This window comes from Piliocolobus tephrosceles, chromosome 11 (assembly GCF_002776525.5).
Source record: "Piliocolobus tephrosceles isolate RC106 chromosome 11, ASM277652v3, whole genome shotgun sequence".
Classification (NCBI taxonomy): Eukaryota; Metazoa; Chordata; class Mammalia; order Primates; family Cercopithecidae; genus Piliocolobus; species Piliocolobus tephrosceles.
Window position 1 is genome coordinate 83,092,741 of NC_045444.1, and position 22,749 is coordinate 83,115,489.

The 22,749-nt window shown below is 39.8% G+C and overlaps 1 protein-coding gene across 9 annotated transcripts in view; it reads right to left on the reverse strand.

The window, feature by feature from the left end:
* The window catches only part of ANKRD44 (ankyrin repeat domain 44), a 327,884-nt gene that overhangs the window by 37,383 nt on the left and 267,752 nt on the right, over window positions 1–22,749 (reverse strand). For 5 of the 9 annotated variants that reach the window (XM_023218065.2, XM_031936501.1, XM_023218036.2 and 2 more), the window contains one exon: window positions 544–615. In XM_023218065.2, coding sequence (XP_023073833.1) covers window positions 544–615 — 72 coding nt within the window. Of the gene's footprint in view, window positions 1–543; window positions 616–4,376; window positions 4,539–22,749 lie in introns of all 9 variants that reach the window. The other 4 variants (XM_023218043.2, XM_023218022.2, XM_023218030.2 and 1 more) reach the window with 1 other exon arrangement.

The following is a 22,749-nucleotide window of genomic DNA, read 5'->3' on the forward strand; positions in this document are numbered from 1 at the left end:
TCACCCAGTACAAGATTCAGAGCCTCAGACTTCCTTGGAGACCCTGATTTCAAGTGCAGGTAGAAGGTTGCAGCTGCAGCTCTGCATGTGCTCATCTTGCTCTCATCAGTTTGTGCTCAAACATCCTGCCAGTTTTTAACTGTGGTATTCAATGAGCCATAGGTTTTCCACTTGTATATTGTTATCTCTAATCAAATCTCTTAAACTGAAATGTATCCTTTGAATTTTAAAGACTGTTAAACTTTATAACAAGAATAGAGGGTAAGGCTTTAGGTGCATTCTCTCTTTTCCTTTGCCCTCACTTTACAGATGGGGAAACCGAGCCTCAAGACAGGGTAAGTCATGTGTCTAAGATCACCAGCAGATGAAACTGGGATTGGAAGGCGAGGCAGTCTCTCTCCACAGCCTGTGCCTTTAACTATGGACTACTTTCATTATCACTCATCACTGTGTCACTACGCTTACATTTTAAAAGCAGTATGGTTTTAGGAACGCTTAGGTTCTTTTTGTAACAGGTGAAGCTTCCCATGGCATCTCACTTACAGCTAAGTGGAGTGGACTCTTAGTAGCACCAGAATCTGATTCTTCAAACCCACTGTTTGTTCTTTCCAAAAGCTGTGGAGATAAAAAGCAAACAACAGTACGTGAGTCCAAATTTTGCAAAATGTTGGCAAAAATGAGAAAAGCGGCTTCAGAAACTTGAGAAGTTATGCAGTTTATCAGTAATATAAAAATCTGATATAACATATCTAAAACAAATATGTTAACAGAATATTTAAACTTCTAGATCACCTCAGCACTTGAATCCAGAAAAATAATTCACGTTATATCCATTTTCACCTAGCAAATTGATAATAATGAAAAAAATAAGACCCCGTATTGATTCTACTATCAAACACACATTTACTGCAGATAGTGTGGATAGCGTTGAAAGAGACAAGACTCCTGCTCTCATGAAGCTGACATTTTGGAAAAAACGAAGCATAGACAAATAAATGTACAAATAAGAAAACATTTGGAAGTGATCCATGCTGTAATGAGAATAAAATACAAGGATGTGATATGGAGTGACTGAGAGGCTACTTTACAGCAGATGGCCAGGCAAGGCCTTCTCCAAGGAAGTGACACTTCAAGTGAATCCTAAATAAGAAGAAGAATTAAACCAGATAAAGGTGTGGCAGGAGAGTATTCGGGAATAGGAAATAGTCAATGATATGCATCAAGACAGGACAAACATGGTAAGTCAAGGAATGGAAAGACCAGTGTCACTAGGGCATGGTGTTAGTGAAGGTGGCGGGAAAATGACATTCTCATAGACCTTGGCGGGAGAACAAATTGTTAAAACCTTTCTGGTTCCCTAGCAAGCAGACTCAGAGATGGGAGAGAAAAAAAAAAGAAAAGAACACCTTCTGGGCAATTAGTGCATATCTTTTGAATCTAGGGATTCTATCCTAATAAATAATTAGACGAGTGCACAATGGTGCATATGTAAGGAAATGCATTCATACAATAAATACTCAATGAATGATTACCATGTATCCTGACACTGTTCCCTGTGCTGATAATTCAATAATAAACCAAGTATTAAAAATCCATGCACTGGCCAGGCAAGGTGGCTCAAGCCTGTAATCCCAGCACTTTGGGAGGCCGAGACGGGCGGATCATGAGGTCAGGAGATCGAGACCATCCTGGCTAACACAGTGAAACCCCGTCTCTACTAAAAAATACAAAAAACTAGCCGGGCGTGGTGGCGGGCGCCTGTAATCCCAGCTACTCGGGAGGCTGAGGCAGGAGAATGGCATAAACCCGGGAGGCGGAGCTTGCAGTGAGCTGAGATCCGGCCACTGCACTCTAGCCTGGGTGACAGAGCGAGACTCCGTCTCAAAAAAAAAAAAATCCCTGTGCTGTCCATGCACTGATAATTCCATAATAAACCAAGTATTAAAAATCTATTTTCCTATGGCAGAGTGGACATACAATAAAAGAAGAAGTTTCGTAGTTGAATACAAAGTGCAAGGTGCTATGGCAGAGAAGGAAGGTTCAAAGAACTTTATGTAGGGTGATTAGGGAAAGCCTCACTGAGCTCAGGAGTTCAAGACCAGGCTAGGCAAGATGGCAAAATCCCATCTTTACAAAAAAATACAAAAATTAACCAAGTGTGGTGGTACACACCTATAGGAGGCTGAGGTGGGAGGATGGCTTGAGCCTGGAAGGTGGAGGTCGCAGTGAGCTGAGATTGTACCACTGCATTCCAGCCTGGGCAATAGAGCCAGACCCTGTCTCAAGAAAAAAAGACATCTTAACTGGGAAGTTGCTGGATACATGGGTTTGAAGGTCAGAGTATTTAAAGTCATAAGATTGGATGACATCAGCAAAGGAGTACACAAAGAAGAAACGGGGTCCCAGGACTGATGCCTGGGGCACCCACCACTAAGAGCTGGAGAGATGAGGAGGAACCAGCAGGAAGACTCAGACTGAGCAGGCGAGCTAGAAGGAAAACAAGGAGAACGTGAGGTTCTGGAACCAAGTGAAGGAGGAGTTTTATGAAGAGAATGAGCAGTCATGTCAAGAGTCATGACAGATGAAGGAAAATAAGGCCTGAGATTTTTGTTTTTTTTAAGAGACAGGGTCCTGCTCTGTCACCCAGGCTGGAGTGCAGTGGTGTGATTTTGGCCCACTGCAGCCTCAACCTCCCAGGCCCAAGGGATTCTCCCACTCTGCCTGAGTGACTGGGACTACAGGTACATATCACCATGCCTGGTTAATTTAAAAACATTTTTTTTTTTTTTTTGTAGAGACAGGGTCTCACTAAGTTTCCCAGGCTGCTCTCAAACTCTTGGGCTCAAGCAGTACTGCCATCCTGGCCTCCCAAACTGCTGAGATTACACAGGCATGAGCCACCGTGTCCAGCCAGGTCTGAGAATTGATCACTGAGTTTAGCAACATGAGGCCTGAGAACTGACCACTGTGTTAGCAAAATGGAGGAGGCTATTACTGACTCTGATAACAGCCATTTATTATATTATTTATGTGAAAAAAATAGAAAAAAATAACTAGCAATAGTATAAGTTAAATAAATTATAGAGGTATATATTACACTTTCAGATAAATTGTTCCCCTTTAGCTTGCTTTGAAGCTCTTTTTTTTATTTTTTTAAATAGAGACAGGGTCTTACTCTGCCACCCTGGCTGGAGTGTGGTGGTGTGAGCATAGCTCACTGCAGCCTTGAGCTCCTGGGCTCAACTGATCCTCCCACCTCAGCCTCTGGAGTAGCTGGGACTACAGGCACAAGTCACCACGCCTGGCTCTTGAAGCTTTTCTTTGTATAGTGACACATCCAAAAGGAATGCAAATCCTGTATACAAAGCCTCGATATGTGCCATGATGGTCATCAACATCCAACTCCAGCTTCCTGATTGGTGGGCTTGGGCTGCCCTACATTACAGAGGCCGGACAGCTAAACACCACATTTCCTAGACTGCCTTGAGCTAGAGTTCCAGAAGTGATTTTAGCTCTTCCAGTTAGACGCATGAACTTTTCTTTTTCTTCACTGTCTCTTTGATCAGGTATATATTAAAAATAAGGTGTCCAAAATGATATTATCTTTATGAAATAAACACATTTAAAAGCTTATGCAGCAGGATTACTTTCCTCTGTGGTAGCTTTCTTTTCTGCTGGCTTCTTTTAAGCTGCTGTTTTCTTGGTAGCTGCTGCCTTTTTTCCCACCAGAGGTTTCCTCTGCTTCTTAACACCCACAGCCATTTTTTCCTCCCTTTCCCACCACAGGCTTCTTCCTGCAACCCCCTTCTCATCTGATTTAGCCTCTAGGGCTAGTGCTGCTGTTGCTGCTGTTGCTACTGCTGCGGCTGCTGCTACCTTATCCCCCAGAGTTTGTGATTCTTGGCCTGGCAAAGAATGGTATCCTGACACATGTGTTTGCATATGGGTTTAGCTTTAACATGAGTTTCAGATTTTTCAGTGAGTTCTTTGGGACTCTGCAATGAATCTGCTTGCCTGCTGCTTGAAGTGCTCTTTGGATCTCCAGGCTTTTCAAGCTTTTGCTAAGGTCTGTGTTGCTCATCTTGTGCATGGGAAGATTTTCCTGAGGGAAGCAGCTTTATGCCTAGTGCCATATAATTCATCTAACTTCCAGAAAGCACTTTCAGTCCAACGCAGAAACATCCCACATGCCCACCAGGAGCAAGTTTCAAAATGTTCAGTTTTCTTACATTAAGCAGAGTCATTCCAGGGATGTTTCTGAAGGCCTTCATGATACCACTGTCCTCATTATAGATGATGAAGGGTGTTCTGTGTCAGATACAATGATGGTTTATCATTTTGTCCTTGCCAGCTCTTACTTGCTAAGAGGCACAGACCTTTTCGATATCATTCCAGGTTTTAAGTTTCTTATGCAGCAAAACTGCCTCCTGGGTCTTCTTGTAGCCTTCAACTTTTATCTTCAACCACCAAAGGAAGTTCAGGAACTTCCTCAATACAATGACCTTTAGACATGACCAGCATTGGTAAGGCTGAGGCACCTGGGGCAGAGCAAATGGCATATCATTTTTGGGTTGTGTTCATTCTACAGTGCCAATGGCACCAGGTTTTTGTTGGTGCAAACACGCAATCTTCATGACCCACATTTCCAAAGGCACCCTAGCCAGAACAATGAGTCCCATCACCTCAGACGCTGGGTATTGGAGCCACAGCTCTGCCAGTACCCGAAAACTTCTCACCCTACCATGGCATGTACTCATCCACTGATAGCAGTAGACTCCAAAAAGGGAGAGTTATCTGGCAAAAACGTCATTTTGCCTGCTGTGTTCAAGCCTGCCTTTCTACCAGATATCGTGAACTTTGTTCGCACCAACTTGTACAAAAAAACAAAGAGCCCTATGCTGCCTGTGAATTAGCAGGTCATGAGAACAGTGCCTTTAGAAGACAGAAGTGGGGCAGAGAAAATCTGTGATTTCCAATGGTGAGCACAGTTGTGAAGACTTTGTCTTTTAGCTTCCGACGTACAGGCCATGAGTTTAGTGAGGATAGAGAAGCAAGACACAGGGATGCAGGACATTCATTTTTTTGGCAGTGTGGATCAAGCCAAAAAGCTGTGTGACTCTTGAGGCAATATTAGTGGGGGTGACAAGACTGTCCCCGAACATCAGCTAGGGCGATGTGTCTATGGAATCAGTCATTCCAGTGGCTGCTTTCTGATTCCTTATCATCCTAATCATGGGGCAGAGGTAGCCCCCTGACAGTCCAGTTCATCAGTTCAGGCTTATTTCTGGAGGCCTACCTAAAGGCCACTCTTTTAGATCTTCCAGTGTTTTTAGATCTAAACAGTGTTTTAGATCTTGTAAACACTGATTTTTTAAAAATAAATGGTTTTTTTTTTTTGTTTTTGTTTTTGTTTTTGTTTTTGCTTACAGTAGCTAGAGTGGTTTCTGAATCCTGCAAATGAAGGCTGGCTGATTCAAAGATCAATACAAGTGTCTTTTTGTTTGTTTGTTTGTTTTTTACTTATTATTTTTATTTTTGTAGAGATGAGGTCTCACTATGTTGCCCAGGCTGGTCTCAAACTCTGGGCTCAAGCAATCCTCCTACCTCAGCCTCCCAAAGTGCTAGGACTACAAGTGTGAGCCACCATACCTAGCCCATAATATTAATACAAGTTTGTATAGATGTTTTCCTAATGGGGATGGAGAAGAGGAAATTACAGCACCCAAAACACTGGAAAGCAAAACTTTCTAAAAATCTGCTTTACCTATTTTTCTCCCTGTAAGTCCCAAGCTTGTCAAGTGGAAAACACACTTTAAAGCCGTAAGTGTTGAATGACACTATTTTCATTTTTTTTTAAAAAAAGCAGCATTGACATGACTATATACACAGGAAAACAAAAAGCCTAGATATAGAAATACACACCTTACAAGGTTTAACACAATAACCTAAAAGTGACATTATAGAAGATTTTTATTTTCTTCTTTATATTTCCATTGAATGTGTATTGTTTTGTTTGTGCGTGTGTTTTGTCTTAAGAGACAGCGTCTTGCTATGTTGCCTAGGCTGGAGTGCAGAGCACAGGTGCAATGATAGCACACTAGAGTCCCAAACTCCTGGGCTAAAGCAATCCTCTTGCCTCACCCTCCTGAGTAGCTGGGACTATGGGGCATACCACCATGCCCAGCTATGTATTGTTTTGTAATGAGAAAAACACTAAAGCTATTTCTATTTGGAAAAAAGCTATTAACCTTTCATCTAATGTAATAACGTCCACAGACTCTCGGTTAGATTCGGAACTCCTTTCTAGTCAATACATGTGGAACAAAATGCTATGATGTTAGGATTTTTTGGTAAATCAAATAATAGTGTAAAAAATACTATCTAAAAGCATGCAAGTTTAAATTTGCAAAGAATACAATACTGTAATTATATTGGAAGTATGAGACACTTTGTGTTTGTTTCTTATTAGTGTGAAAATGGAATCTGGAACTTAAACAATCTAGTATCTGTTAGAAAAATGAGAGTAAAGGTAATTTTAACTTCAAAGCAAATGACTTTAAAACCAATTTCTGTTACATAGTTGAAATAAAAGTAACCCTAACTGCTTGATAAGGCTAGAAAACAGCTGTTCTTTGCTTTGTTTTGCAACATTATCACCTGCAAGACTTCCTGGAATTGACAGTGTGTACCAACCCCAAATCCTGTCCTAGAATAAACTTTTAGTCAAAGGAACACAGAATCATTTCCCCCACTATCACAAATATGACAAACAGGGACTAGAAGACAATATACTATTGCATTTTTGAGAGTGTTCCAGGACAATAGTTATAAACGAGGTCACTATCAGAAGAGACAGGATCACGATCAGATTCTTGAGTTTTATAAAATCGACTCTGGCTGCAGTGTGGAAAATGAACTACTGTGGTGCTGGGGGTGGGCACTGCTACCCTAGAAGCAGGAGGCATATTAGGATATTTCAACTGCAGGATTTCTAAATTGTGAATTAGTAAGTCAGTGAGAACTCATGGTGGCCTGAACTACAGAAGAGGTTATAGAAATGGAAGCGTCACTATTTTTTTTTTTTTTTTGAGATGGAGTCTCGCACTGTTTCCCAGGCTGGAGTGCAATGGCGCAATCTCAGCTCACTGCAGCCTCCGCCTCCAGGGTTCAAGTGATTCCCCTGCCTCAGCTTCCTGAGTAGCTGGGACTACAGGCACCTACCACCACGCCCGGCTAGTTTTGTGTATTTTTAGTAGAGATGGGATTTCACCATGTTAGCCAAGATGGTCTCGATCTCCTGACCTTGTGATCTACCCGCCTTGGCCTCCCAAAATGTTGGGATTACAGGCGTGAGCCATGGCACCCAGCCTGAAGAGTCACTCTCTTATTCATTAATTTCAATAATTATTCGTTGATCCCTGTGCCAGGCACTGAGATTACAACTGTATTATGGTCCCTAAATAGAGCTTAGAGACACAGGCTTATAGTTTAGGAGGTGGAATGGACACAGATCACTAACTGAACATTGGAGGTGGGGAAAGACGAGAGTCAAGGATGACTCTGAATTTTCTAGCTTTAGTAATGGAGTGAATGGTGATGCCTTCTTCATAAGAAACGAAGGGAAGAAGCAAGATCAAAGTAGAGAGAGATGTGTTGAGTTTCAGTTTTAACGCTGCTGGGACATTCAAGGGGAGGTGTCTAGTAGACAGCTGGATATAAGGTGGCAGGCTTTAGAAGAGAGATCTGGGATACAGTTATGGATTTGGGAATTATCATCAATGGCTGATGCATGAAGACTCCACAGTGAATGAGGCCACCGAGAGTGAATAGCTAATGAGAGACAGGAAAAGGCCTAAGATATAGCCCTCAGGAACCTCAATTTTAAGGGTTTGGAAGAGTCTGCAGAGAGGATTAAGGAGTAGACAGAGAGGCTGAAAGAAAACTAGGAGAGTGAAATGGTGATGATGGTGATGATGATGGTGGTGGTGATGGTAACGACTACCGTGATGATGAAGGTGATGGTGGTGGTGATAAATAATGATGAAGTTTTTCACTGATAAAAGCCAAAAGTGCTTAAGCATTTACTATGAGTCAAGCACTCTCCTAGGGGCCTTACATGAATCATCTCAATAAATCCTTGAGTAATCCATTAAGTAACGCTCAGATTCACACAGCCAGTAAAGGACAGATTAGGGAATCGAACCTAGATCTAACCTAAAACCTACATTCTCTACACAACAATGCCTTCCAATCAAGTGATAAGCTGAACCTTCCCCCTGATATTTCACAAATAGTACAGGGATAGGGGCAGGAAACAAAGAGAATTATGTGTTGTTGTTGTTGTTTTTAAGTATTTGGGTCTGTTTATGTCTCTAACTTGAACAATTTTCCTTAATCTTTGAGATTTTCTTCTTTGTTTTCTAAGGAGTGGTTAGTACTCATCTTAGTTATGCAGCAGTCACTGGAGATGTTGATTGGAATGTAGCTCCCCTAAGTAGTCCCCTTCCTTTAGTAATTCTTTGTTAATTAAGAAGACAATGTAAAAAAGTGGAGAGAAAAGCAATTTGCAAGTCATTTAAAACTGGCATTTACAATTTGAATTAACTTTTCTTTCTAATTTAAGATTTGGTCCTAAACATATTGAATCCAAGGGATGAGGCAGATATTCAGCCCTGCTCAGATCCTCTATTCTCATAAATGTTGCAGGGGAGGCATATGAGGGCCAGAGAGAGAGAGAACTCATACCATGACTGAATTACCACAAACTCGTAATTCGGCTTGTGGTCTCTAATATTATTGGGAAACAACATTACTCTACAGAGATCAACCTCAACCTATCTTGTCAAAATCCAGAAACAGAATGGCTCTTTTAAAACATAGTTATAGCTAAGAATACATAGCCAAAGAACCAGCATCATAAAAAGCAATGAGTTCTGCACACAGAGCTTGTAGTTATAAATCAGAGAGTACAATTTTATGCCTAATATAACAAAACTAGTTATAACCTTCTCGTAAGAATACTCCCATTTAATACATCTTCGTGGTTATCAACATTTACACAATCCATGCATTCACATGCTCAACTACATTCATAAATCCAACGTGTATATCTAGTATGTCACCATGGGTTTCTATTGGCACAATAAAATTTGCACTCATTCCAAGGACTGACTTGGTCCTCTGCCAAAAAAAAAAAAAAAAAAAAAAAAAAAAAAATCTATTAAAATGTCTGCCTTAATAATAAGACCTTCATCCGGACTACCTAATCTTATTTTTCACCCACAAACTACTTCTTTTCTCAACTGATTAATCATTCACGAAGCTTCTACGTAGAGTTCAGCACCTGCTTGACCCCACTTCTTCTCCATAGCCTCCACCTACCACCATGCGTTTGCCAGGATTCTGTTTGGGTAAAAAATAATCAGATTTGAGGCTGAAATATCAACCTCAAACTCCCACTGAGAAGTGAAGATGGGTGCCTGAAGAGAATATGGAAAGAAGGCAGTACAAGAGTGCAAGCCAACTTTTCAGCTGTCTTATTTGTAAGTCATGAACTCTCTGGTTCACTTGGTGGAACGGCTGAGAAGCACAATGCAGTTTTTGGTCCAAAAGTATTATTGTATTTGAAATTACAATGACTCATAGGACAGTTTCTCAATCTGGAGGCATTTCCAGAGGATTGGAGGACTCACACGAACAGCATCTCAATGCTTTGGATTTAAAAGCAGCAAAGGCAATAGAAGGTTAAATTTAAGCCTCTCCTACAAAGTGAATCTGTCTGATTAAAAAAAAAATCAAGAACAAATAGGAACTCAATGGTAAGCCAACTGGCTGCTGAGTTAACAAAACAGTAATCTTATCATCCAAATTTGTGAGGGAACACATAAATATAACACTTGAGCTGGGAAGCCAAGCTTTATAAATAGTATAGATTACGACAGACTATGTGAAAACATGGCAGAGAAAAATCCAGGGGCCCCGAGAGACCTCAAACTAATCTACACCAGTTTTAAAATTTAAGAAAATAGAAAGTGAGTATGACTCAGACTGCCAAAAGAGAAAAGTATAGCTGGTGTGTCTTAGGTAAGCCTCCCTCATGTTGCTTCTAAACTACACACTGGTTTCCACAAATTAGGAGGGATGGGAGAAGCTAGAAAACCAATCAGAAAATATCCATGGGGATCACATAAAGGAGGTTCTCTGAGGAGAAGTTAAAAATGGATTTCTTTATCTTTTAGCAGTGAAGACTGAGAGGACATTCATGGATGTTCAAGTCTATGAAGGGGTGGAAGCAGGCCAGGACCCCTGGAAAGTTGGTGTCTGTGTCACAAATTCTCTCACATTCTGCTTGTCTATGCTGAAGAATGAAAAGCTATTCAGGCAACTTCAGGGCCACTTCTGAGTCAACTGTGCAGCCAGTACTGGTCAGGCTACGACCTGGCCTTGGCTCAGCCCAGAACGGGGGGCTGAGTCTGCAGAAGTTCCAGACCACCCAGCATGTGTCAATCCCCCCCCCTTCAGAGGATCCCAGGGGCCTGGTTTGGGGTTGGGAGATCCCACAGGCATTTTGGTCTCAGAACTGATATGATGTGCCAAACCATGCTGGACCCCAGTGGACCCCCAACCTTTCTGCATATCTACAAAGAACCTCAGGCTCAGCCCCAAATGAACTCTCATCTCCAAGGTGGCATATCTGTAGCAGTAGTGACCATCTCTTTCTCATGATTCCACTCACATCCTTCACAGCTATTAGGAGAATCTGTGTTCCCTGAAATTGTTATTAACAACAATTACCAGAAACTCAGTAGTTTGTATGAATGTATGTATGAATCAAATCTAATTTAATTTCTGTCTCCCCCCACTCCAATTCCATAAGCAAAGAACCATTACCTTTCTATAGTTGCAGAAGTCAAGGCCTATGCAACTTTACTTATTTATTTAGAGACAGAGTCTCACTCTGTCACCCAGGCTGAAGTGCAGTGGCACGATCTCAGTTCACTGCAGCCTCCACCTCCCAGGTTCAAGTGATTCTCCTGCCTCACCCTCCCAAGTAGCTGAGATTACAGGCGCCCACCACCATGCCTGGCTAATTTTTGTATTTTTAGTAGAGATGGGATTTTACCATGTTGGCCAGGCTGGTCTCGAACTCCTGACCTCAAATGATCCACCCACCTCAGCCTCCCAAAGTGCTGGGATTATAGGCAGTCTATGCAACTTTAAAAGGCAGTAACAGAAATTGAGGAGGGTGCTACTGAAAGTTTAGCTACATTAAGTTTCCATTTCTTCTTGGGAGCAGATTTTGATGACTCTGCTTATCTCCACCCTCCAATGTGTATTCAGTTCCTGATGATTTCCTTGCCAATTAAAAGGCAGAAGAGCCTGTAGTATGTGTAAGGAAAGGCTAATGAAATCCACTGTGAAAACAGATCCAAACACAACATGCAAAATGCATGGTATTTAAAACTGCCTTGCAAGAGCCTTACAAATGTTCATATACTTTTGACCTAGTAAACCTACTTCAGAGATTCTATCCTGATAAAGTTTTAAGCCCAAAGCCATTTAATAGTGAAACAGTATGAACAACCTAAATTGTAGAACAGCTAAGTTATGGTTGAGCTAATAATTGATATGATTTAGTGATGAAAAATCTTTACCAAGAGTTTTTAAAGGCATTGGGAAAGGATTATGTCATGATATGTTATGAAAAAAATCTGCATACAGAATTACACCTTCAATCTTACCTAATAGATGTAAAAAATAAAATACGTGAATAAGGAAACTTGAAGGAAGAAAACCAAAACGTTCATATGAGTGGAGGTAGTGAAACTATGGATGTTTTGATTTCTTCTGTCTACTTTTTTGCATATTCTAAACTTTCTACAACAAATAATCATTACTAGAGAATAAGATAAATTTCTATTGAAAAGTGAAATGGTTGAATCAGATGATTTCCAAGGTCCCATTAGCTATATTCTGCACCATATCCAATAAAAATATAAGGGGTTGATGTTTTTATGACTAGTATAGCTTTATTAAAGCAATAATACATTCTGGCCAGTATTACTGTTTGTTGAGTGCATTACTTCATGGCCATTAAACTGCACATTCCTTAGAGGCAGGGACTACCCACACTATGTAATAGGCATTCAATAAATGTTTATAGAACTGAATTTAAATGTGGTAAGTGAATGAGACAGCATTAGTGGAATTAATTATTGGATGATAATACATTTGCTTGCTTGCTTTGACACTTCAGAATTACAAAATACATTACTGGTTATCTTATATTTTGGATAGATTTTCCCTTTATAAAAACAATTTGAAGCTGGATGCAATGACTCATGCCTGTAATCTCAGCACTTTGAGAGACCAACCTGGGAGGATCACTTGAGCCCACGAGTTTGAGACCAGCCTCGGCACCATAGTGAGACCTTGTCTCTACAAACAACAAAAAACAATTAGCCAAATATGGTGGTCATGCCTATAGTCCCAGCTACTCCAGAGGCTGAGGTGGGAGGATCACTTGAGCCCAGGAGGTTGAGGCTGCAGTGAGCCATGATCACACCACTGTACTCCAGCCTGGGCACCAGGGTGAGACCTTGTCTTAAAAAAAAAAAAAAAGAAAGAATACTCATTGCTACATTTTAAAATCCAGGGGTTGGAGGTTGGGAGGAGGGATGAGCAGGCAGAGCACAGAAGACAGAGCAGTGAACACACTCTGAATGATACTATGATGATGAGCAAATACCTGGCATTATACATTTTTCCAAACCCACAGAATGTATAACACCAAGAGTGGGCCTTGAGGTAAATTCTGGGACTTTGGGTGATTTTGATGTGTCACTGTAGGTCCATCACTTGTAACAAATGTACCCTCTGGTGGAGGATGATGATAATGAGGGAGGCTGTGCATGGGGTGGGAGGGGAGCAGAGAGTATAGGGGGAAATGTCTGAGCCTTCTTCTATCCAATTTTGCTGTAAACCTAAAAATACCCTTAGAAAAATAAAAGTCTTATAAAAACAAAAACACCAACCAACCGATCAGCAAAACAAGCAAACAAATAAACAAACCTGACCTTTCACAGAACATAGTCTGGTAACTGAAAAATGCTCTAGGGTAAGTATGACTTTCTAAACCACAGTGTCAGTTTACTGCTACAAGGTGATGAAATCACTTATCATGAGATGACCCTTGGGTTGTCTACATTTCAGGGGTCATAAGGAAGTAAAGAAGATTCATCAAAATTAAATTTTTATATTTAATTGATGGACCAATACTATGAAAAAGCTGAGATACCAGTAAAAGAATTCCAAACATGTTTTCTGGTTGTAGAATACCTAAACCAGTCCAGAAAATGCCAGATCATGTGTTTTTGAAATAATAAGACAGTGTGATTCCTTTCATCTCGCCGTAGGTGTTCCAGATGAGAAAGAGAATTAAGATTAACTCATACAAAATAAAGCCACTATCATTCAGGATAAGGCATTGTGGTTACTAAAAACATAAGGAGTCATCCAAGGCTGAAAGAAACCAAAAGTGATTGCAGAGGCGATAGGGGTTTTAACTTTCTTGAAAGTATTGCAAAGAATTGCTGCAGAAGCCATTCCAAATGTGAAAAAAAAAAAAAAAAAAAAAAAAACCAAAGTGTTCCCATATTATTTTGGAGGTCCCACAGCAGCTTTGGGTTAAAATGATTTAAGTAGTGGGAGAATTCCCAAATTCAAATTTTCTCAAGCAAAATAAAAATATAAAATTACTCTATCTGGGTTAAGCAGAATCATACTTCACCTTAATAAAGAAATATTCTATCTGGTGCCAATACTTTCCTATAATTGAATTTGGTTTCATTCTTTTGTGTGGGTAGTGAACCAAAAGAGGGAAGGAATATTTACATCTTGGAGACAGGATAGAGAAGAGAGACAGCTGGAAAAGGTACCAAAGAAAATCTTTGAGGGGACAGCCACCAGCAAATTCCAGAAGCACCAACCTCAGATACAAGTGAATGCCTTGGCTGCTGATACCAGCAGAATACACCTTGGATGCACCCTTAATACCTCTGCTTGGGATATGATTATGAGTGCTGCAAGTTCATTTCAATCTGGCAGTAATCGTTGCAAGGAAATTTCAGTACAATGAAACATTTTAGCTATTCCCTTGATATTCACATTAAGGGAATGGCCCAGACCATACCTATTTAACTTATGAATTTTGCAGAGTATTTCAAAGGTTAAGTCACTCTTCTATATTAACATTAAGTTAGATATATTGTATTCCATCAGTGGAAGAGGCACCTGATTTTCTTTCATGCTCTTTTTGGATTCCTGCATTACATGTGTGTGGTGGTGATTGCGTGTGTGTGTGTGTGTGTGTGTGTGTGTGAGAGAGAGAGAGAGAGAGAAGGGGCAGGGGAGAGGAGGACAAAAATGAAAGATCTATGTTAATTAGCTATTATCATATCACTCATGGGTAGCAGAAGTTTAGGAGGCAAGAGAGTAAGAAGGGTAAATAGCAAAAGGTTATTGATAGATTCCCCATTGTTAAGAAAGATGATCCTAAACTTGTAAAAGAAGGCAAAGAGGATAATTTCATGTCCTTTCAAAAGCATCATTTAACAGGCCCACCCAGACCAGGCGCAGTGGCTCATGCCTGTAATCCTAGCACTTTGGGAAGCTGAGGCAGGCAGATCACGAGGTCAGAGGTTTGAGGCCAGCCTGGCCAATATGGTGAAACCCCATCTCTACTAAAAATACAACTAAAAACACAAAAATTAGCCTGGGCAACAGAGCGAGGTGAGACTCCATCTCAACAAAAAAGCAAAACAAAACAAAACAAAAAAACAGGCCCACCAAACGATTAATTTTTTTTAGTATAATGTTAATTAATGGCAATTTCTCTGTGAAAATGACATGTTAACTTGTAGATTTGCTTCCAGCAGACGTAAGCCTTTTTTTTAAATTTTCTGAGACAGATTCTCACTCTGTCACACAGGCTGGAGTGCAGTGGCACCATCTCAGCTCACTGCAACCTCTGCCTCCTGGGCTCAAGTGATTATCCTGCCTCAGCCTCCCGAGCAGCTGGGACTACAGGCATGCACCACCACACCCAGCTAATTTTTATATTTTTACTAGAGACGGGGTTTCACCATGTTGGCCAAGCTGGTCTCGAACTCCTGACCTCAAGTGATCTGCCCTACTCAGCCTCCCAACGTACTGGAATTATAGGCACGAGCCACTGTGCCCAGCCTGTTTCCAGTAGAGATAGAAGTTTTGCTGTCTGGTAGGAAAAAAACAAAAAATAAAAGCCTCCAGAGGTCGTAGCTTATTGCCCTGTACATGAACCAGTTTTGTATCTAACCTAATAATCTCATTCTACTATTACTGTATTAAAGTGCCTACACATGGTCTGTTCCTCAGATGCTCCTTGAAAAAGCTTTAGCATCTTACTGGTTCCCTCATTACTTAAGGAGATTTTTCAAAAACTGCTCTTCTATATCATTCAGAAGAGCAATTTAATATAATAGAAATATTTACTTGTAAAGTTCTTTCCTTGTTGTTCCCCATTACCTATTAGAATGACTTTGCTCTAGTTTTGACAAGGCTTTTAAAAATTTTTTTGTAGAGATGGGGGGGGTCTCACTATGTTGTATTTTTAGTTGTATTTTTAGTGGAGATGGGGTTTCACCATATTGGCCAGGCTGGCCTCAAAATCCTGCCCTAAATTGATCCTCCCACCTCGGCCTCCCGAAGCACTGAGATGACAAGTATGAGCCAACCTGACAAGGCTTTATTTTAAAAGTCATGTTTAAAAATACTTTTTTACACCCTAAAAATTATGGAAAATTGAATATGGACAAAGTTTTGTTTTTAATTTTTAAAAATGTGGGGCATCAAACATGTTAAGCATGCAGATGAAAGGCGGGTAAAAAATTTCAGCGTTCCACTTAAGAAATAGGTAGTGATGCTATTAGCTTGACACAGGGGAGACTAAACTACCTTTATTTGCTGTACACAGTGTGGTAGTCAAAACTGGATGCCCCCCCCCCCCACTTTCAGGACACATACTGTATCATGGGTTCTTTAATTTAGTGTATGGGTTAGGTAGGGACATATTTGAAAGCACAAATTTCACTCTTGATTGCCAAATTCATAAAGTGAATTGCTTAAGGTTAGATAAGAATTATCTGTTTATAAAACTAGTGCCAAAAATTAGTTATAATAGAAGTGTAATTTTTATTTCTGATCTTTTTAAAGTCAAGGGATCAGTGATCAAACAATTAAAATGAAGAGTCCATATCTTAAAATAACAAATTCAATTTGTTGGATATTTTCTTTTTTGTTTACTTACTATGTTTCTTGGAGTTTTATTTATTAAGCAATAAAAATGGCAGTGAACATAACTGCATAAAAATTTTGGAATACTTCTGTATATGTTATCATAGTAGAAAGATGTTTTTCAGGATTTGTCTTATGATGCCAAATTATTCTGAAATTTCCTAAATGGTTGATAAACAGAGTGAGAACTGGATTATACACCAGCTCCTGCAGTTTCCAACTGCACATTCCAGTTTTAAAGTCTAACCATAATGCATGCTTTCCTCAGAAGGGTGCCTGGCATTTATTTATAATGGTCAATTTTTGTTGTTGTTGTTGAGATGGAGTCTCATTCTGTTGCCCAGGCTGGAGTACAGCAGTGCGATCTCAGCTCACTGCAACCTCTGCTTTCTGGGTTCAAGCAATTCCTGCCTCAGCCTCCCGAGCTGGGATTATAGGTGCCTACCACCACACCCAGCTAATTTTTGTATTTTTAGTAGAGATGGGGTTTCGCCCTGTTGGCCAGGCTGGTCTCGAACTCCTGACCTCAGGTGATGCCCGCCTAGGCCTTCCAAAATGCTGGGAGTACAGGTGTGAGCCACCGTGCCTGGTCTATAATGGTCAGTTTTTAAGTATATGCCTGAAAAGTGACATGATCTCGATGAATGCCCTTCTAATTCTAACAACATATCAAAGCACAAATTAAGATCTCACTTGGTCCTAAAATAATAAAGCAAGCCATCAATTTGTAAATAGTTTATACACACAAATTCCTAGCAATGCCATAAAAGAGCTATAAAAAGGAAGTTTTATGCCTAAGCAAAAAAAAATTAAGTAGAGCTTAATTTCAGCATTTATTCATTGTAACAGCTTTGGAAAAAGTTTCCAAGTTTGTGCTCAGACAGGGTGCTGTATTTGGAAAGAATAACTCAAATTATTAAAATTAAATATTAATGGTGGATTTTATTAAAATGCCAAAGAATTATCAAAGGTTCTGGTGGTCTCTACAGTTGCACAGTTTAAACCATAAGCTGGATTTCTTCCTTCTTTTTTTTTCCTTTTCCATTTTGGTAAGAGGGAAGCAACTGGGTTATACAAGCTCGTCTTATGATGCTTTTGTGGCTGTCTTGTCTTTGCTAAACAGACAGGAGCTCTTCTTCTTATCCTTTCTACCTAAGCTGATAATTCTGTCTTCATCTTACTTCCCTTCCTCAACTGCAGTAAGCAAGTTGTACTGTTACGCTTTCTTCCCTACAATAATGAGGTCAGGTTGCCATGGTCTCAACTGCTCTGAAGGCATTTTATTTTTAACAGGACCAACCACTAACAGTAGAGACTTAAAGTCCTCTGCCTTAACTCTGAGATACAATCCCACCTGTAGTGTCATTTTATTTCCACCCATTATTCATTCATAGCCTAAAAGCTCCTTAAGTACCAGGAAGAAAGCAAGAGAGTCTGAAAGCTCAGGTCCCTGTTACTCCTCCTCTGTCTAAAGACAGGCTTGGAATCTTATTCTTCTAAACATCACTGGTCACTCTGATAAGCTTAACTTTTCTTTAAAATGAACTTTTAAGTGCTGACAAATGTTTTCTTTTCCATTGACTTTTTATATAACTTTTAAATAACATATACTCAAGAAGGCATGCATTATTTAACAAGGTACGTGACCCTAGACCAGTATCTGACTCAGAGAAGATACTCAATACATTTTTTGATGTATAAATTTGAAAAAAATGAAGTAATTGTAAACTGTCTTTAAAATACAGACAAGAAAAGAAAAAGGAAATAACATGACCCATAACTCATAATGGCAGCTGCCAGAGAAAACCAACCGACATTTCAGTATGTACTCTACTAGTCATACAACATCCTAGAAATATACATAAATCATGATGCATGCATTATTTTTGTGTGTGCTTAATATGCAGTGAATATTTTTCCCATCTGCTAAATATTCTTTTGCAATGCCATTTTATGGCCACATAGCATTCCAATAAATCAGTGCAGTAGTGTGCTGGTAATTTAACTTTCTTCCCTATTGTTGACCTTTTAAGTTGTTCCCTTTTTGGTATTATTATTATTATTGGTACTGACAGCTATAAACATTTGTGTGGCTGAATCTTTATGAATACTCATGATGATTTCCTGATGCTAAATTCCAAGAAGCAGAACATTAAGGCTTTGGATTTGTAATCGGTGAAATCCTTCTAGTAATTTAAATCAAATATTAATCTTTCTAGCAATTTAAATCAAATTTTAGGGTAGCTTGAGGTGTGGTACATGCACAAATGCTTTACTGGGTCTTAGTTCGTCATTTCCAGTATTATTCACCTCTATCTCTGAATTTATACTTTTGAGGCTCATTGAAGCAGTCATTCTCCCAGGAGCCTGTTGTTATAGAACCCTCAGGGAGTAAGAAACTGTCTTTCATTAAAAGAGCTCCATAAGCTTGCAGTGAGCCAAGATCGCGCCACCGTACTCCAGCCTGGGCGACAGAGTGAGACTCCATCTCAAAAAACTAACTAACTAACTAACTAACTAACTAACTAACTAACTAACTAAAAGAGCTCCATAATATATGCACCTGTTCTTTCGTGCCCAGTTGGAGTAGTATACTTGTCTCTCAATTCTTCTTCTAGTAACAAGCACATTTTAAAAAGTAAATCTTGTTCTTTTAAGACTTTGTAAATCTTTACTGTACTCATCCTTCATAGGTAAAGTAAAACATGAGTTGAGCCATGTTTACACCACAACAAACAGACAAAACCTGGCCCATGAATAGAAATTAATTTCAACTTGTGAGAAAGAAATGAATAAAAAGTTAGCCTTTAGAAAGCATTTATAGCTGTCTATGAATAACTGTCTTAACAAGACTATTAAATTTTTATTTAAACGTTTATCACCATTTGGTAAATAAGGTAACAGAATTACTTTTTTTTTTTTTTTTTTTGAGATGGAGTTTTGCTCGTCATCCAGGCTAGAGTCCAATGGCTCAATCTCAGCTCACTGCAACCTCCACCTCCTGGGTTCAAGATATTCTCCTGCCTCAGCCTACCAAGTAGATGGGATTACAAGTATACACCACCATGCCCGGCTAATTTTTTGTATTTTTAGTACAGACAAGGTTTCACAATGTTGGCCAGACTGGCCTCGAACTCCCGACCTCAAGTGATCTGCCCGCCTCAGCCTCCCAAAGTGCTGGGATTACAGGCATGAGCCACTGCGTCCGGCCCAGAATTACTATTTTAAGATGACTAACAAAGTGCAATCCTCTACAAATGCAAGTGGACACGAAATACCGTGGCATCTAATTGTTCCTGGAAAATACACACACCGGGCTTAAAATGATCACTTGAGTAATTAAATGGTTTGTCCATTTCACTAATAACCATTATAAATTAATGAAGAAAGAATTTCTCATCTTGAAGGACTAGTGCCACAATGTCTTACTGGTAAGAGATATTCAATATGCTTTATAGGAACTTAGAGAAAGACTTGTAGCGTTTTCCAAAACAGTGAGGGGGAATTTAGGAGTGTTGGTGGGCTGGGCGCGGTGGCTCACGCCTGTAATCTCAACACTTTGGGAGGCCAAGGCGGGTGGATTACGAACTCAGAAGATCAAGACCATCCTGGCCAACATGGTGAAACCCCATCTCTACTAAAAATACAAAAATTAGCTGGGCATGCTGGCGTGTGCCTGTAGTCCCAGTCACTCAGGGGGCTGAGGAAGGAGAATCACTTGAACTCGGGAGGCGGAGGTTGCAGTGAGCCGAGATCGTGTCACTACGCTACAGCCTAGGCAACAGAGCGAGACTCTGTCTAAAAGAAAAAAAGAGTGTCAGTGAATTTTTTGAATGCCTATAACAAATGTCCTCTAACTAAAAGTTAGAACTAAAAGTATCTGATTCTAATAGAAAAACAAAGACAAAAACCCACCATACATCTATAATTTCTTTGTTGAAATAGTTTTTCAGACTCCTTTAAGAACTTACATCTTGACCCTTATGTTTAACTATATGAATAAATATTTTATGTGAAATTCTGGCAAATTATGGAAAAATTTATTTTTACATTGTGCTTTTCTAAATAGACCTATTTTTTAATGTATTCATTGTATTTTATTTATTTTATTTTTTAATTTTACTTTAAGTTCTAGGGTACATGTGCACAACATACAGTTTTGTAACATAGGTATACATGTGCCATGTTGGTTTGCTGCACCCATCAACTCGTCATTTACATTAGGTATATCTCCTAATGCTATACCTTCCCCAGCCACCACCCCCTGACAGGCCCCGGTGTGTGATGTTCCCCGTCCTGTGTCCAAGTGTTCTCATTGTTCAATTCCCACCTATGAAGGAGAACATGCGGTGTTTGTTTTTCTGTCCTTGTGATAGTTTGCTGAGGATGATGGTTTCCAGCTTCATCCATGTCCCTGCAAAGAACATGAACTCATACTGTTTTATGGCTGCATAGTATTCCGTGGTATATATGTGCCACATTTTCTTAATCCAGTCTATCATTGATGGGCATTTGGGTTAGTTCCAAGTCTTTGCTATTGTGAATAGTGCCACAGTAAACGTATGTGTGCATGTGTCTTTATAGTAGCATGATTTATAAACCTTTGGGTATATATTCAGTAATGGCATCGCTGGTCAAATGGTATTTCCAGTTCTAGATCCTTGAGGAATTGCCACACTGTTTTCCACAATGGTTGAACTAATTTACACTCCCACCAACAGTATAAAAGCGTTCCTATTTCTCCGCATCCTCTCCAGCAACTGTTCTTCCCTGACTTTTTAATGATCGCCATTCTAACTGGAGTGAGATGGTATCTCATTGTGGTTTTGATTTCCATTTCTCTGATGACCAGTGATGATGAGTATTTTTTCATGTATCTGTTGGCTGAATAAATGTCTTCTTTTGAGAAGTGTCTGTTTATATCTTTTGCTCACTTTTTGATGGGGTTGTTTTTTTCTTGTAAATTTGTTGAAGTTCCTTGTAGATTCTGGATATTAGCCTTTTGTCAGGTGGATAGATTGCAAAAATTTCCTCCCGTTCTGTAGGTTGCCTGTTCACTCTGATGGTAGTTTCTTTTGCTGTGCAGAAGCTCTTTAGTTTAATTAGATCCCATTTGTCTATTTTGACTTTTGTTGCCATTGCTTTTGGTGTTTTAGTCATGAAGTCCTTGCCCATGCCTATGTCCTGAATGGTATTGCCTAGGTTTTCTTCTAGGGTTTTTATGGTTTTAGGAATAGACCTATTTTCATACAAACTTTCACTAAAAATTTGCCATCTTCTAATAATTTGCATGCAAAGGATTTTTCCATAACATTTATAAGTTCCCAGGACACCACAATGGAGGGTAACTGGAGACTTCTGAATCAGTACATGGTAGCAAGAAATCCTTGTTTTACCCTCCAATAACACCTACACAATCAGACACTAATATTTAAGAACTATACTGTGGAGGAAACACATTCTCATTATTTACTCAACTTTCACATTTTCACATCAAACATGCCTCATATTTTCATGCTTTATATATTCTTTAGGATAACCAGATGGTTTTCTGAATCTCTACCATAAGATTTTTTTTTTTTTTAATTTTAGAAACAGGGTCTTGATACGTTGCCCAGGCTGGACTTGAACTTCTGGGTTGAAGTGACCCTCCAGTCTCAGCCTCCTGAGAAGTTAGGATTACAGTCATGAGTCACCATGCCCAGGTCTACCTTAAGAATTTGACCATAGCGTGATTTTAATTAAAGAAAGAAAGAAGATTCCTGGGGTACTTTTCCAATTTTAACATATATTACTCTTCCTTCTAAGCTAATCCAATGATCTCTCTCTTTAATCTTGGCCAAGACACCCCTTGGCCACTGTATTAGTCCATTCTCACACTGCTATCAATAAATACCTAAGACTGGGTAATTTATAAAGAAAATGGGTTTAACTGGCTCGAAGTTCCACAGGCTGTACAAGAAGCGTGAGGCTGGCATCTGCTCGGCTTCTGGGGAGGCTTCAGGAACTTATAATCATGGCAGAAGGAAAAGGAGGCACCAGGACTTTATACGGCTGGAGCAGGAGAAAGAGAGAGAAGGGGGAGAGGCTACACACCTTTAAATCATGAGATCTCATAAGGACACCCTCACTACCACGATGACAACACCAAGGGGGACAGTGACAAACCATTCATGAGAAACTGCTCTCATGATCCAATCACCTCCCACCAGGCCACCTCCAACATTGGCCATTACAATTGAACATGAGATTTGAGTGGGGACACATATCCAAACCACATCAACCATCAATAACAAAGCATTCTACTTCTTCCTTATTCCAAATTCACAGTATCATTGTCTTTTGTTTTTGTTTTTTTTGAGACAGAGTCTCGTTCTGTCGCCCAGGCTGGAGTACAGTGGTGCGATCTTGGCTCAC